This window comes from Bactrocera oleae, chromosome 2, assembly GCF_042242935.1.
Source record: "Bactrocera oleae isolate idBacOlea1 chromosome 2, idBacOlea1, whole genome shotgun sequence".
Taxonomy (NCBI): Eukaryota; Metazoa; Arthropoda; class Insecta; order Diptera; family Tephritidae; genus Bactrocera; species Bactrocera oleae.
Window position 1 is genome coordinate 9863176 of NC_091536.1, and position 13320 is coordinate 9876495.

The 13320-nt window shown below is 33.9% G+C and overlaps 1 protein-coding gene across 1 annotated transcript; it reads right to left on the reverse strand.

The window, feature by feature from the left end:
• Positions 1–1141: 1141 nt before the first annotated feature.
• On the reverse strand, positions 1142–13239 carry sea (mitochondrial citrate transporter scheggia). Its single transcript, XM_036373067.2, has 5 exons — positions 13084–13239; positions 3432–3702; positions 2766–2892; positions 2482–2705; positions 1142–2416 (listed from the first exon to the last, which is right to left on the reverse strand). Exons 2-5 carry the CDS (start codon positions 3631–3633, stop codon positions 2013–2015), a joined length of 957 nt encoding a protein of 318 aa, XP_036228960.1. The 5' UTR covers positions 3634–3702; positions 13084–13239; the 3' UTR covers positions 1142–2012.
• Positions 13240–13320: the final 81 nt, after the last annotated feature.

Here is a 13320-nt window from a genome sequence, read left to right on the forward strand (position 1 = left end):
TTTTAAAAACAATGGCGAATAAGTTTTATTTTACAATAAGTTCTACAAATTAAATTTTTTAGCTAGCAATAGTTGATTGACTAAATTCAAAAAATATTCCGAAATACTTTCTTAAAAATTGTTGCGAGAAGCTGTCATTTAATGTGGATAGTGTGGATCCAGCTTATAAATAAACTAAAATTAAAATTAAAATTTTTAGGAACAGGATTTTTACATAAATTATAGATTGTCAAACCAGCAACATTCTACAAATATTTTTAAAGAATGGTTTATGTCGCTACAATAACAATAACAGCATCATCGTGATGAACTTCTACCACATTGTGGGAATCGCCATAAAGAGTTTCGTGCACTTCAGTCAACCTATTCATCGAATTTAAATTCCCCCGAGAGTTTTCTTGTTTGCATAGAGAATAATTGTTTTGTTTACCTAAAGGTTTGTTCGCAACACCCGAAACTAATAGAGATCGAAATAGAGTTATGCCTATCAATATAATGAAGATGACGAGACAAATTGATTTTTAGATGTCTGACATATCTACAAGTATTATATAACAGTTTGACAATGGGCGAAATCAGGCTACAACTACGCTTCTTTCATTTTGAATACCGTCAGTGTTAATAAAGGTATCGGGCTATAACTGAGGACAAATAATGATTTTAAGCTGTAGTAAAAAATAATTAAATCAGACTATACTCTTTCATGCATCCATATTCCGCTACCAAGCCCATGTATGATTTTATATCAAATTTGCAAGACATCCTGATGAAATTAAGGTAACAATATGCTCTAGTACTTGAAATGTATAAACTCGGTTCAGCACTTCCCCTAGCTCCCATATACGAGTACCTAACATAATCATTTTCACACTTACGATTAAATTTTAACAAAATTAAGCGTACGTCTTCAACATACTATAGTTTTATACCGAAATTAAGTGAAATCGGTCCTCGAAGCTTCACACTGTAGAAACGGTATCGCATTATGGTAGGGTCTTTACGACAAATCCATTACTCTGAATGGAGATGAGGTCGGCGAATAAAGCCATATTTTCATTCAAAAACCTATTCTTACATTATTAGATAAAAGGCTTTTCAAGCCATGTAACATATAATGTTCGTCGTATTTATACAGTTCATATTTTTTAATAAAAACAATTTTAATATCTTTTTTTTTTAATTTACAATAAACAGACATTGGTTTGTGTCTTTTGTTTTACAAATGTTTAAGTAAATGCATCATCAAATCAAATTACACCATATAAATAAATGTAATATACAAATGCATGAGTGTACTACTGCTAATATATATACACATATAGATTTCTAAAAAATCGCTAGAATGTTTCGAGTAACCAAAGACAAGTTTTGCCATGCTTTTGTTGATAAATATTTACATATTTTAGTATGTTTTATACATGTGGTACATATGTAGACAACAATCAACGGTTTAAGAGGCATAATGACCTAATTAAATGTTTAAGCTACATTAATTACTAGAATGCAACTTCTTAAAGTTGTCCACCGCGATCATTATATATGTTAGTATGTATGTATATATGTATATGTGTGTATATTTGGCCCAAGCTAGTGTTCAGTTCAACTGTCTTGCATGTACATAAATCCGTTGTAAATTCTTCAAATTTGCTTAATGGCGATTATGTATACGTTAATTTACCCATTTAATTTGTTGTACGAGCCCGTTAGTTGGCTAAATTGACTAGGTAGTAATTGCTGTATATTTTTCATTCACATCTGCATATACATATGTAAGTATGTATGTGTTTAACTTCCATTCATTTCATTCTACTCTACATTCTAGCTAATTTACAATTATATCATCATATATTATATGTTTGTATGTTTGTATGTATGTATGTACTTATGTATATGGGAGTACTACAGCACGTGATCGCATATATGGACATGGTCCGATTTTCTAAATTCTTTTACAACAACTTTCTGTATATATTTTTATTAAGTCGTTAATGCTGGTGCCATTTTGTTGTCTATTATTTCCAAACCGTGTTGAACAGATCCATAAAGGAATCGTAAATCATAAATGTAATGGCCACATCCAAGCAGACACGACCCAAACGTGGTACTGTGCCCTTGTAGAATGCCGTTACGCCCTCATTGCGCCAAATTTGCAGTGCGCAATCAGCAGTGTTTTTGTACTTAGAAGCTTCTAGACCCTGCATACGTGTCTTCACCACATCGAGTGGTGTATTGCCAAATACCGAGGCGGCACCAGCGATCGCACCAAATGCGCCCACTACCAGTTTGGGCACCGTCTTTTCATGATCACCGCGCTTATAGAGATCCTTCAATGATTCCATAACGAAGAAACGTATCGCCTGATTCGAGCCCTGTTTAAGTATGGTAGGTGTCAGACCCTTATATACGCCGCCCAGACCTTAAAGCGTAATGAAAAGATGTGAAAATCGCATAAAACATTAAAAAATAATTTTTGGTTCTCACCTTCCTGCTTCACAATTGTGCTGACGCCATGGAAGAAACCGCGGAACTGTGGATTTGCGCTGCGCTGATCATTGATGAATTTCACTTTGACCGTCTCCATGGGTGTGACAGCCAAAATAGCTTCACATACGCCAGCACCAAGACCACATAAGAGTTTGCCGGAATTACTGAGCTGATTATTGGAATCGGCCATATTGCTGCGCAAGAACTCAAAAGCACCAAATCTGCAATACAAAATACTTCAGTAAAAATTGAAAAAAGAATATACTATAATGTAAACTCACCGCGCGGCAGATTTGGGAATACTGCCATAGATTAGCACACTCAAGCCACGATACAAACCAAAGAAACCATTAGATTTGATAGTCTTCTTGACGCAGTCGGCAATGCCATTGTACTTTTTGTTAGCACCTGTAATCCACAAAAGGAAATATTAAAATTGCATTAACTTTTGTTAGTTTTTAGATGCTACATTGAAGTTGTGTATTATATAATTTATAGAGTAAAATTCGTTTCGATACGAAAGTTAGTACTAATTATATTTTTCAGAAGATCTAGCTTCTAACGTGGGATTTACAGAGGGTATAAAGACAAATTAAGCTGACAATAGGCATCTTAAAAGACCTCATAGTCATATTCTGCATGAAATACTGGAGATAGAAAAGCCATCGCAATTGTGAGAATACTTCACAGCAGTGTTGAGACCAAGGAATTTCACCGGCGAACCGACACCGAAGAAAATAATTTATTATTACTAACTTTGTTCTCAACGCCCCACTTTAAAGCCGTTGCGTGTTATCAAAATTTAAAAAGCGTTTTGTCTGCGAGAGGCATTATGAGATTCTTCAAACAAACTGTATATATCATAGACACCGAGACATTTAATAGTTCTTTGACGCTTGGCATGCTCCTTTATAGATGCCAATAAACCTCACTTCAGTTTAACTTACCCTTTTCGTCCAACTGCAATTGTGTCTTCACATATTCGGTGGGAAATGTAATACAAATTTCAATACCGCCAGTAATACCGCCCGCCACAATGCCTTTCAAACCTTTGTTACCCGCTGAAGGTGCTGCTGCGCCAGTATTTCTCATCCAGGGGCGCTGTCCAAATGGGTTTACAAAGGCTGTTGTTAATCCTCGGCGGTCCATGATTAATTTGTGGCTGTGCGAGTTTTCGAGTTACAAGAATAAGTGTTTAAGTAAAAGGGAATATGTGGGCTATAAAGAAAAGAAACAAGTGGACTATTAGTAAAGTGTAGATATGTATATGTATACAAGAAATGAACTCGCTCTTGTTTTATTGACAACGCCGCTGGCTCTCGGCCAAATTTTGACGCCTTACGTTTTCTTTTTTTTTATTTATGATTACTTCTTGTTGTTTTCTTATTTCTACAATCTAATAGACAATAGAGCAAGTTTGAATTCTTTTTATAAATTAAAAAAACACATTATTTTCTAATTTTATCAATAAATATAACCCTGAATACCTAACCGGGAAAGCTAACAATCTGTTGAGCAATATTCGGAATTTAAGAGTTATGCTTCTTTTTTGGTTTGCTGGAAGTATTTTATTTTAGTAATATAATATAATTTGGCATCTTTTTGACCGCACCCCTTTTTCAATTTTTGTTATAATTATCTATTTCGTTGTACAAACAGTAAGCCCCACACCCCCAATGTCTTCCTCGAAGAGTATTTTAATTGCAAACACAGTTACCCGGCGAATAGTTTTAAACTAATAAACTACATTACCTTATGTGATAAGCATAATGTCATCCGATTATTTACGATTCCTTACCTATATTATTTTCTTACTCACCTAATTACTCTATACTAAGACCATATACATATACATACTTACAGTTAAAGTCAAGTAGAGTGACGGAATTATATTGGGTATATGAATTTGAAGAAGATATGGACCAACTATTGTAAAATTAAGTTTTTTGGGTAACTCTTTTGCTGTTTTGTATTGTCTTTTATAGTAGCGTTTTAATATGATATATATAATCCTGGAAATCGTAAATAAAACGAAAAATGTTTAGTCTTCATCAATGTATATATATATATTGTCGCCTTCAAAATATGCTCCTTCTGAAGCGATACACATATGGTATAATTTCCATTCCATCGAGACATGCCTTGTAGGCGCTGTCCGGGATCGGCTTTAGTTCGCTTTGCGAATTTTCTTTTAAGCTAACTGGAGTTTTGGAGACAAAAAAAGTCGCTTGGAGCTAAATCCGATGAATACGGTGGTTGCTCGATGGTAATGAACGAGTTCTTGGTAAAATCGTTTATAATACTCTGTGGCAACATTAAGACCAGAAAGTTTTCTGAAATAGTTTTTTTTCGATATTCACGGTTTGCTTTATTATGAATACGTTCCAACGGGACAGACAATCAATAAAGAGTATTATTTGAACGTTTTGAGACGTTTGCGCGAAAACATCCGTGGTAAACGGCCGGACTTGTAAGCCAACAATTTTTGGAAACTTTCTGGTCCTAAGCTTATGTATATATATCGACTAATTTCACGGGTTAAAGACATACAAACAAGAGATTGGAACTATTCAAATCAAATAATAAATTAAATTCTGATATTTATCAATATAAAATGAAATTTGTGTCGAACAACAAGTCAGAAAATTATTAAACACGCTGTTACTAATCTTATAAAATGCTTTATTTTCAGTTATGACTTAACTAATATAATTTCCAGAAATAATCATATTTTATATGCGACACTTGGTAGAAAAATATCAAATATCAATTCACAAAATCATATCAATTTGTGATAATCTAAGAACCCCTTGTTGATTTCTTTTAATTTTTCTTTAGTACGGTAGTAATATATCGCAGTTAATCAAAGCTATTTGCCGGAGTTAAAAAGAGTTTAAGTAGAGTATGTGTTTAAATTTTTCTTGCATTAACATAAAACATCTGCCATATTATGGTACATTATGTATGGTATATTAGAACTATTTTTAAAATGGACAGAGAGGCACTATTTCAATTTTTCTCATCGTAATTTTTCTCCTCTTAATTTTTCATGTATGCATTATTATATTCATAGCGATCATTTCATACTTGTTTATACTATGACAATGTACGAGACAATTCCAAATACAACCACGCCCACTTCCCATATAACAATAATTTTCAAAATTACTTAAAGTTTGACAACTTTCCAACAAGCTATGGCACCATAGAAATGACAAATTCCGTGAGAAGAATACTATTTTCATTTCAATAATTCGTCTGTGATAGCGTCCTCCAAAAGCTTTAGTACTTGTATTAGGGTGTTTAAAAGAACTAGATACAAAATGGCGTCTACTGGGCCATCACTCGAAACCATCTTTTTCAAGGTCACCTCTGCGAATGACAGTGATTCTAAGAACTTGTGTTATCTGCAACAAATTAACAACGGGATCTTGATCTACATAAGTTAATGGAGCTTAAATGTGCTTGTCGTGGTTATCAATGTTATTATTTATTTTTATATTTACTAAAATCAATAATACAATCTTACTTAACCAAAAGAAATACCTATTCAATTTAACAGTTTATACCAAATTGGAAACTAAAAGTAGGTTATCTATAATTTTATATAGACACATAAATACAGGCATTTGTAAGTAGATGCAAATCAATAAATAAAATATGTATAAAAAATTAATACATACATAAATACAGCGGTTGTTAACTGAATTCTTTACTGCTTTCTAATCTGTTGGTAAATTTAACCTACGAAGTACAGCAGAAATTTATTTAAAGTTAATATATACAGTTTTGTACATATTAATAGAGAGGCATTGTCAGTCTTTTAATTTTGTAAGCAATAGTTTACAATGCTGTATTTAAATAGTAAAAAATTACTCATGACTTGATTTGTAATTGAAATCAGAACAACTAAATCATAACGATTACTGAGTTTTTTTTCGATCAGTGTTCTTAACTTAAAACATTCAAATTTATTTCATGATAGTTTTCTTGAAGGAGCTTCCTACTTTTGTGAAAAAGTCATAGATCGACAATAGTATACACACCTATATATATTATATATTAGTACTTCTACAAATCTAAGTCTACAAATATAATACATGGAATAAATAATAATTTTCACTAAGCATGGATAATTGCAGTTTTGTCATCATGTTTTTAACACACGTAGACTTTTATGTTTCTTTTAATTAAACAAACTAAATAGTATAATAACCACCGTCAGTTCTTAGAAAATAATTTAATGGTAGTTCCATAAAGAAATTTGCTTTTTTTAAATAAACACTATAAATAAACCTGGAACCTACTTCTATTTGGAAAATAAATCAAAACAATATTTACCGTCTTAATGATACAAATTAAAAACAATATTTACTTTACTTAGTTGTTTTCAAACCTGACAAAAATAAAATATCTATATAAAACACCTGTTATCGTAATCTTGTACAACACCTGTCTGTAATGGTGAAAAACAACCATATCTATGGATATAGCAGAATAGTGGAGGAATGGATTTTATATTATAAAAAGGAGACTATTTTGTTGACTATATCGGCTAAGAGCCACTCGATTATGATAATTAACAATTGAACGAAGTGATAATTGGCGCTTCACACAGAAACTTAATATTATATGTGTAATTAGTTCACTTGTTAATTGAGTAAATCAAGAACCTGTATGTAAAACTTTGAAAGCATATTTCATAAAATAGAAGCTAAAAATGTAGCACAATTTGTGTGTTACTCAAGCTGTTTTAGTCAAAATCTCAACCTTATGACATTTAATTGCACTTTATGTCAAGATCTGAATTTTGGTTTGAACAAACTTTACCAAATCAAAAGAATTACGTTATTCTTAGTAAATTTAGAATATACGTAAATAGAAATATGTTTTCGAAACTCTTATACCGAGCCATTATTTTTAATGACGTAACGAGTTACCATTAACTTGCGGATCAACGTAAGCGAATTGAACCTACATAAACTATTCGTATATTACTAAAACACATTGGAATGCAGAAGAAAATGTTTACTTTTTGTGTTGGGGCATTTTCGATGGGATTTAGTCTAACTAATCGCTTAAAACTTATAAATCTACCTACACTTACCAGTCGTAGGAAAATGCTTAGCATAATATTCTTAATAAAAATCCTAAATGGAATAGTTTGCAGTTCTTTTTTCCTGTCTGAAGTTAAATTTAATATCCCAGTTCGCATTTCGAGGCAGTTTAGACCCTTAAACAAAGCATTCCGCCGCATGTCATGATTTTAATTCTCATACCGGCACATTTGATTTATTCATTATTCATGATTATCTAAATTCGCTTAGTACTGTTATATTTGTTTTAGTTTTATAGAGAATTATTTACCTGTGACTTTAACTAATATTTGTTTAATTTATGTTAAATTTAAAATAACCGCTTAAGCAAATTCATGGAAATTGATCTGTCTACGAGCATTGACTTTCAGCTTAAGGTATAGAAGTTTAGAATATACAATATTTGTATGAAGGTCGGCAAAAATCATCTGCTGAACCCTCACCGAGGGTGCCGACTGGTATTAGATACCACAGTTTCACCTCTTGTAGCAGTGAGGTATCTAAGGTCAGACTTTCTGCCAGGGGGTTCGTTGCTTCTCAATAGCATAGCATTCAGATAGGTAGACTTACTATGGCTGGGGGTACCTTAAAGGTGTGACCCGTGCCGAGGATCAACCTGGTTGGGGGCCCTAAAATAGCCCAACCTCGAACGGAGTTTACGTATACCTGGCGCCATCCATAATAATAGCCTTACTTGCGTAGCCGGGGCTACGCGCAAGCGGATATACTTTCCCCTACAATCTTGGGTTCAAATATGAGTCACATCAACAAAATTAAAATTACAAATTTAAAGGCAAGCATGGCAAAGGGGCAGAAGCTAAGGCTGGCTCCAGGAAAGTAGCAGGACCGGAGGCAGCCAGTACCAAACCCTGTAGGCGAAGCTTGGCTGCTAAGCAGGTTGAGGAGGGGTATGTCAAAAGTGCTGCTGCTACTAATGCGAAGACCCAGCGAAGGCGACGTATGCGTAGAAGAGACGTGCTGCATGAAGCAGCTAACGGAGAAGCTCTAAAAATCTATTGACTGTGCGATAGCAGTTCTACCTAATTTAAACTGGAACCGCCAGTAGTGACAGCCAAGAGACAAAGGTCAGCTAGAGAGATCGTTTGCTGATGCGGTCCAGATCCGCATTATCATTGGTGTGCTGGATGAGGAAGATCCCTAAGGAAAAATCCCCAGAGCCGAATGGAAATGGATGCAAGCAGCACTGACTAATGTGGCACTGGAAGTACTATTAAGCAATCCATGTCCGCCCCCATCATATACGGATGCCGGATAGTACCAGGGCCAAATTAAGCTGATAACTTGTGACGACGAGAGATCGGTCCAGCTGTATAAGGCCGTCATAGCTATGGTAGTGGAGGTCTACCCCGGAGCCAGACTAGTAGCGGTAGACAAGAAGGATATTCCATCCCGACCAAGGGCACGGGTATGGATCCCGGCTACAACATCGTAGCCAGACCAGATAATGCAGCTTATCAGAAGGGGCACTGAAATTAAGGACAAGGAGTGTGCTCACTTTCAAGAAATATATTTATATACACAGACAGCTCTTAGGACTTCGTCTAAGTTATTGAATGCCTTGAGCTCTTAGTGGATCTAAACATAGCAGAGTCGCGATGGAATCAATACCCTACTTGCTGAACAAGCAGGCAAACGTGGCTGGATTGGAATACCGGGCGCCCAGGCCGACTATTAAAATTCAAACAAAAATTCTAGTAGGAGTACTAGCAGGCCACTATCTAATAGGCAGACATGCCAGTAGACTAGGAACGCCATATAACGACTATTGTAGAAGCTGTCATGAGGTTAGAGAGGAGGAGAGAAAAAATAAGATACAGGTAAAACTTGCCATACTGATGAAGTTCATCAGAAGCACGGGGTGAGCATATGTTCGAAGATTGCTACTAAAATATGCAGAGGAAATTAATGAGAGTATTGATAAACATAACATGAATTGCCAAAATTTAGTTATCACTTGCAAAGACTAGTCAAGGTTATTATATGTGCATATTCTATAAATATCGGACGACAAATTTTCGAAGAGCAATAATTTAAATGGACATTTTTCGACTTTGCCGCAAATTAGCATTAAAAAACAGAAGCAAATAGACTTAACTGATAACGGACACACTAAATGATGTGTCTTTTTCATGTGACATTTATACATACGTACATTCAAACGGAATGTACATGATTGTCCACTTACTATATACTCGTATGTTAAGTACGTGCGTAGGTAACTGAGTAAATAGCTTTATATATATATATATATATAGCATATATATCAAATAGGGACTTTAGTATACACCGGTCCAACAACTCAACTCGAATTTCTGATTTCAGATAAATATTTGTCACCGAACCCTCATTAGAAAAATTAAACTGATGTTTAGTCTTAATTCTGAAATATATTGGTGAAATGGTGTTTGGTAATTAAAGTTTTCTAAGAATTCAACTGCGTTACTATATTATACCCTAAACAGAGAATATTAAGTTTGCCCCCCTGTTTGTATCATTCAGAATGTCGAAAACTCTATGAAATATATGTATATGTTACATACATAAATACCCACCGTGACGAGCTGAGTTGATTTAGCCGTCTCCACCTGTATAATATATATGTGAACTAGTCGCTCAGTTTATGAGATATCAATGTGAAATTTTGCTCACGTCTCATTCGGGGTATCGGACCACTATAGCATATTGCTGCCATACAAACTGAATGACCAAAATTATGTCATTTGTGTTGTTGTTGTTATTATTATAGCGGTCGAACTCTGCCGAATTGACAGTCCTTGGCCGGTTAAAAATCCGGGTCCGTTCTAGTTACGTAGACCCGACTGTCGTGAGAACGGCTTATATTATTGCCTAAGGCAAGGGTATAATCTCCGAAGAAATTGTTCAGATTCAGTGCATACAGCTGTCATACAAACTGATCAATCAAGTTCTTGTATGGAATCCTTTGTATTTATGAAGGGTATTTTAGCTTCGATGCAACCAAATATAACGTTTTTGTTGGAGTATCTTCAGAAATTAGACTGAGTCAGTGGTTGAATTAACTAATACAGCTTCTGATAAAAAGATCGAACTTGTCGCAAAATAAATAAATAAATATGTTTTAAAGCGCCTTTGGAACCCAGTAGGCTTCTAAAAACCAGAGTATAGCCTTATCCACTGACTTTTACGCCTTCTCTAAATCTTCCTCTCTCTTTCGCTATTTATTCATTCATCTATCTTAAAATTGGCGTTAAAAATTATCTGATATCGAACTTAGTACAAACGAGGTTGGGAATTATAAATAAATTTGATTTTTATTTCCAATCAATCCAAAAATCCTTCTTCCCGTATTTAGGCACCACCCTAATACTTTTATATGCATATGTACATATATACATACTTGTATATGTTTATAAGCACGCTTACACCATACAAAAATCGTATGACTAGTTGGTATATACACAGTTTTGTTTTTATTCAGTTTTTGTTGGTAAAATGCTGGCTGACTGTTTGAACGAACCGCCAAAAGACGGCTGCCAAGATAAGCTTAGTGTAAGGAGCTATTTTATGCCATACGAAATACTAAATATAATATAATATATATTGTACAATAAACCTCATTTACATACATACATATGTTAGCGCTTATGCTAAAAAAAAGGCTACAAAGTACTGTGGTCATGTAAATTAAGTTAAAATTTTTTATTGATTTCTCTTTCATAATTTTTCCATTTTTATTATTTTTCATTTACCATTCCATCTTTTTACTCGCTTTTACATTTTGCTTCGTTAATGAAATGTCGAGGTAATTTCAATTATGTTATCTGCGGGCAAAATAAAACAAATTCAAAATGAATTCAGTCTTTGTTTTATAAGTACAAATATTATTTTAGAGATGACAGTGTGCAAATAACTAGCTTAATGAAACTTTGCAAAGCATCTCTATGTCTTTGAATGGATATACAAGTACATACTTTGTCAGTGCAGGCTCGTGCAGTCGTAATGGATATTTTGACTTAAATCTCTTTCTTGACAAGCGTACTTCAGATTAAGAAAATGTTTAATAAATTTTATCTTGTTATTGCGGAAAAGTTATAATTTTGTTTCAGCAAAATAGACTAAATCGGATTTAAGTATAGTGAATCGAACACATATCTGGTAAAAATCCGATAAATTGGTATAATAAATAAGAGATAAAATATGCCCATGCTTAAAGTTACATATGTATATTTCATACAAGAATTATACTATATTTTGGAGAAATGGTCACCTTCAGGTTAAAAGCGTGCTTAAAATGGAATTGATAATTAATGTTACGTTCATAAAAACCAAAAAAACGTTAACTTCAGCTGCACCGAAGCTATATATAATACCCCTCATAGTTGCAATTCTTAAAGCAAGAAATTCTTAGGGCAAGGCGGAACCAGAATTTTTTCTGGGAGGTTCTACTGAAAAAAGTTTTCTTCTACCATATTTTTAATATTATTGTTACTTCGATTGTTTGAGTTTGACCCCCCAAAACCCTGCCGTGGATCCGCCACTGACATGTACCTATAACTAAACCTAACCGGCCAACGGCTTGCATGCGCTCTAAAACATTTTGTTAGCTCTTTCTAACCACGTTGTTTAATTATAAACAACCTTCAAGTATAATTAAGGTAACATAATAGAGAAAACACGTCTTTTATGAAGAATTTTAGTTTGATTGGTCAATTTGCATGGTGGTGTGATATTGGCGATTCCGACAGTTGAGCTTCTTGAGGAGAAAAAGCGGTGTACAAAATTTCAGATCGATATCTGCATCTGCTAAAGCCGATTTATGCAACTCTGTAATATTTTATATACAAATAAAGGATATACAAAAATATGAGTGATTCGAATACATAAGTGGTGTAGTCTCACTCAGCTAAACATTTACAATACATAGTCATAAGACCGCTACAGTCACGACAGCATAACTGGTGAGTGGAAAATGTTCACGATTTTAAGTGAAATTTCTAAATTATTTTTTTTTTTCAATATTCTATATTCAATTGGCAATGACTTATGGCTATATAACCATATATTCCTGTTATTTCTTGTTATTTGTTGTTTTCTTGGTTAAAATATGCAAGTTTTTCGCGAACGTTTCAAAAATTTATAGAACACGTTAAATAATACGAATTTAATTCAAGTATACGATCGTAAATAAAAAATTGTCATAAATGACACTATTTCAAATATATTTCGCAAACGCGGCGCTTTGTACCAGCGTATATTGCGAATATTCCGGTTTTGTTATCACTCTCTTGTACATAACTAAGCATGTAAGTATACTATGTATATACATTTATGTGCATATGTATGTATGCCTTTAAGTAGAAGTCTATTATTTTACACCTTTGGAAGCTCTACTTGTATATTGCTTTTCACTCAAAACGGTTGTCAAAAACAAAAAAACAAATATTTTTTGTTAATTTGTTTGTTAAAGAAGTAAAAGATAAAAATAAGAATACTTTTCACACACCTTCCTTCAGTCTGATTACGAAAATCGATTTAAAATCCGTTCGAACAATCTGCGCGCGCTTGAGTAACCAAATAATTAGCACACGCACCGCTAGTGTTGGCGATCGTACGATACACTGTAATTGTATGAAAGCGACTGTTGCTGCTAAGGTCCCCACACCGCTTTCAAATTGAAAATATTCATACGGAACTCTCCATAAAAATATATGTATGAGTGCTTGTACATACATATGTCTAT

Coding starts and splice junctions, on each gene's coding strand:
- sea (XM_036373067.2), bottom strand. CDS start 3,633: ATGGACCGCCGAGGATTAACAACAGCCTTTGTAAACCCATTTGGACAG. Junction 2,706..2,765: donor ATTCCCAAATCTGCCGCGCG/GTGAGTTTACAT, acceptor TTTGTATTGCAG/ATTTGGTGCTTTTGAGTTCT. Junction 2,417..2,481: donor CACAATTGTGAAGCAGGAAG/GTGAGAACCAAA, acceptor TTACGCTTTAAG/GTCTGGGCGGCGTATATAAG.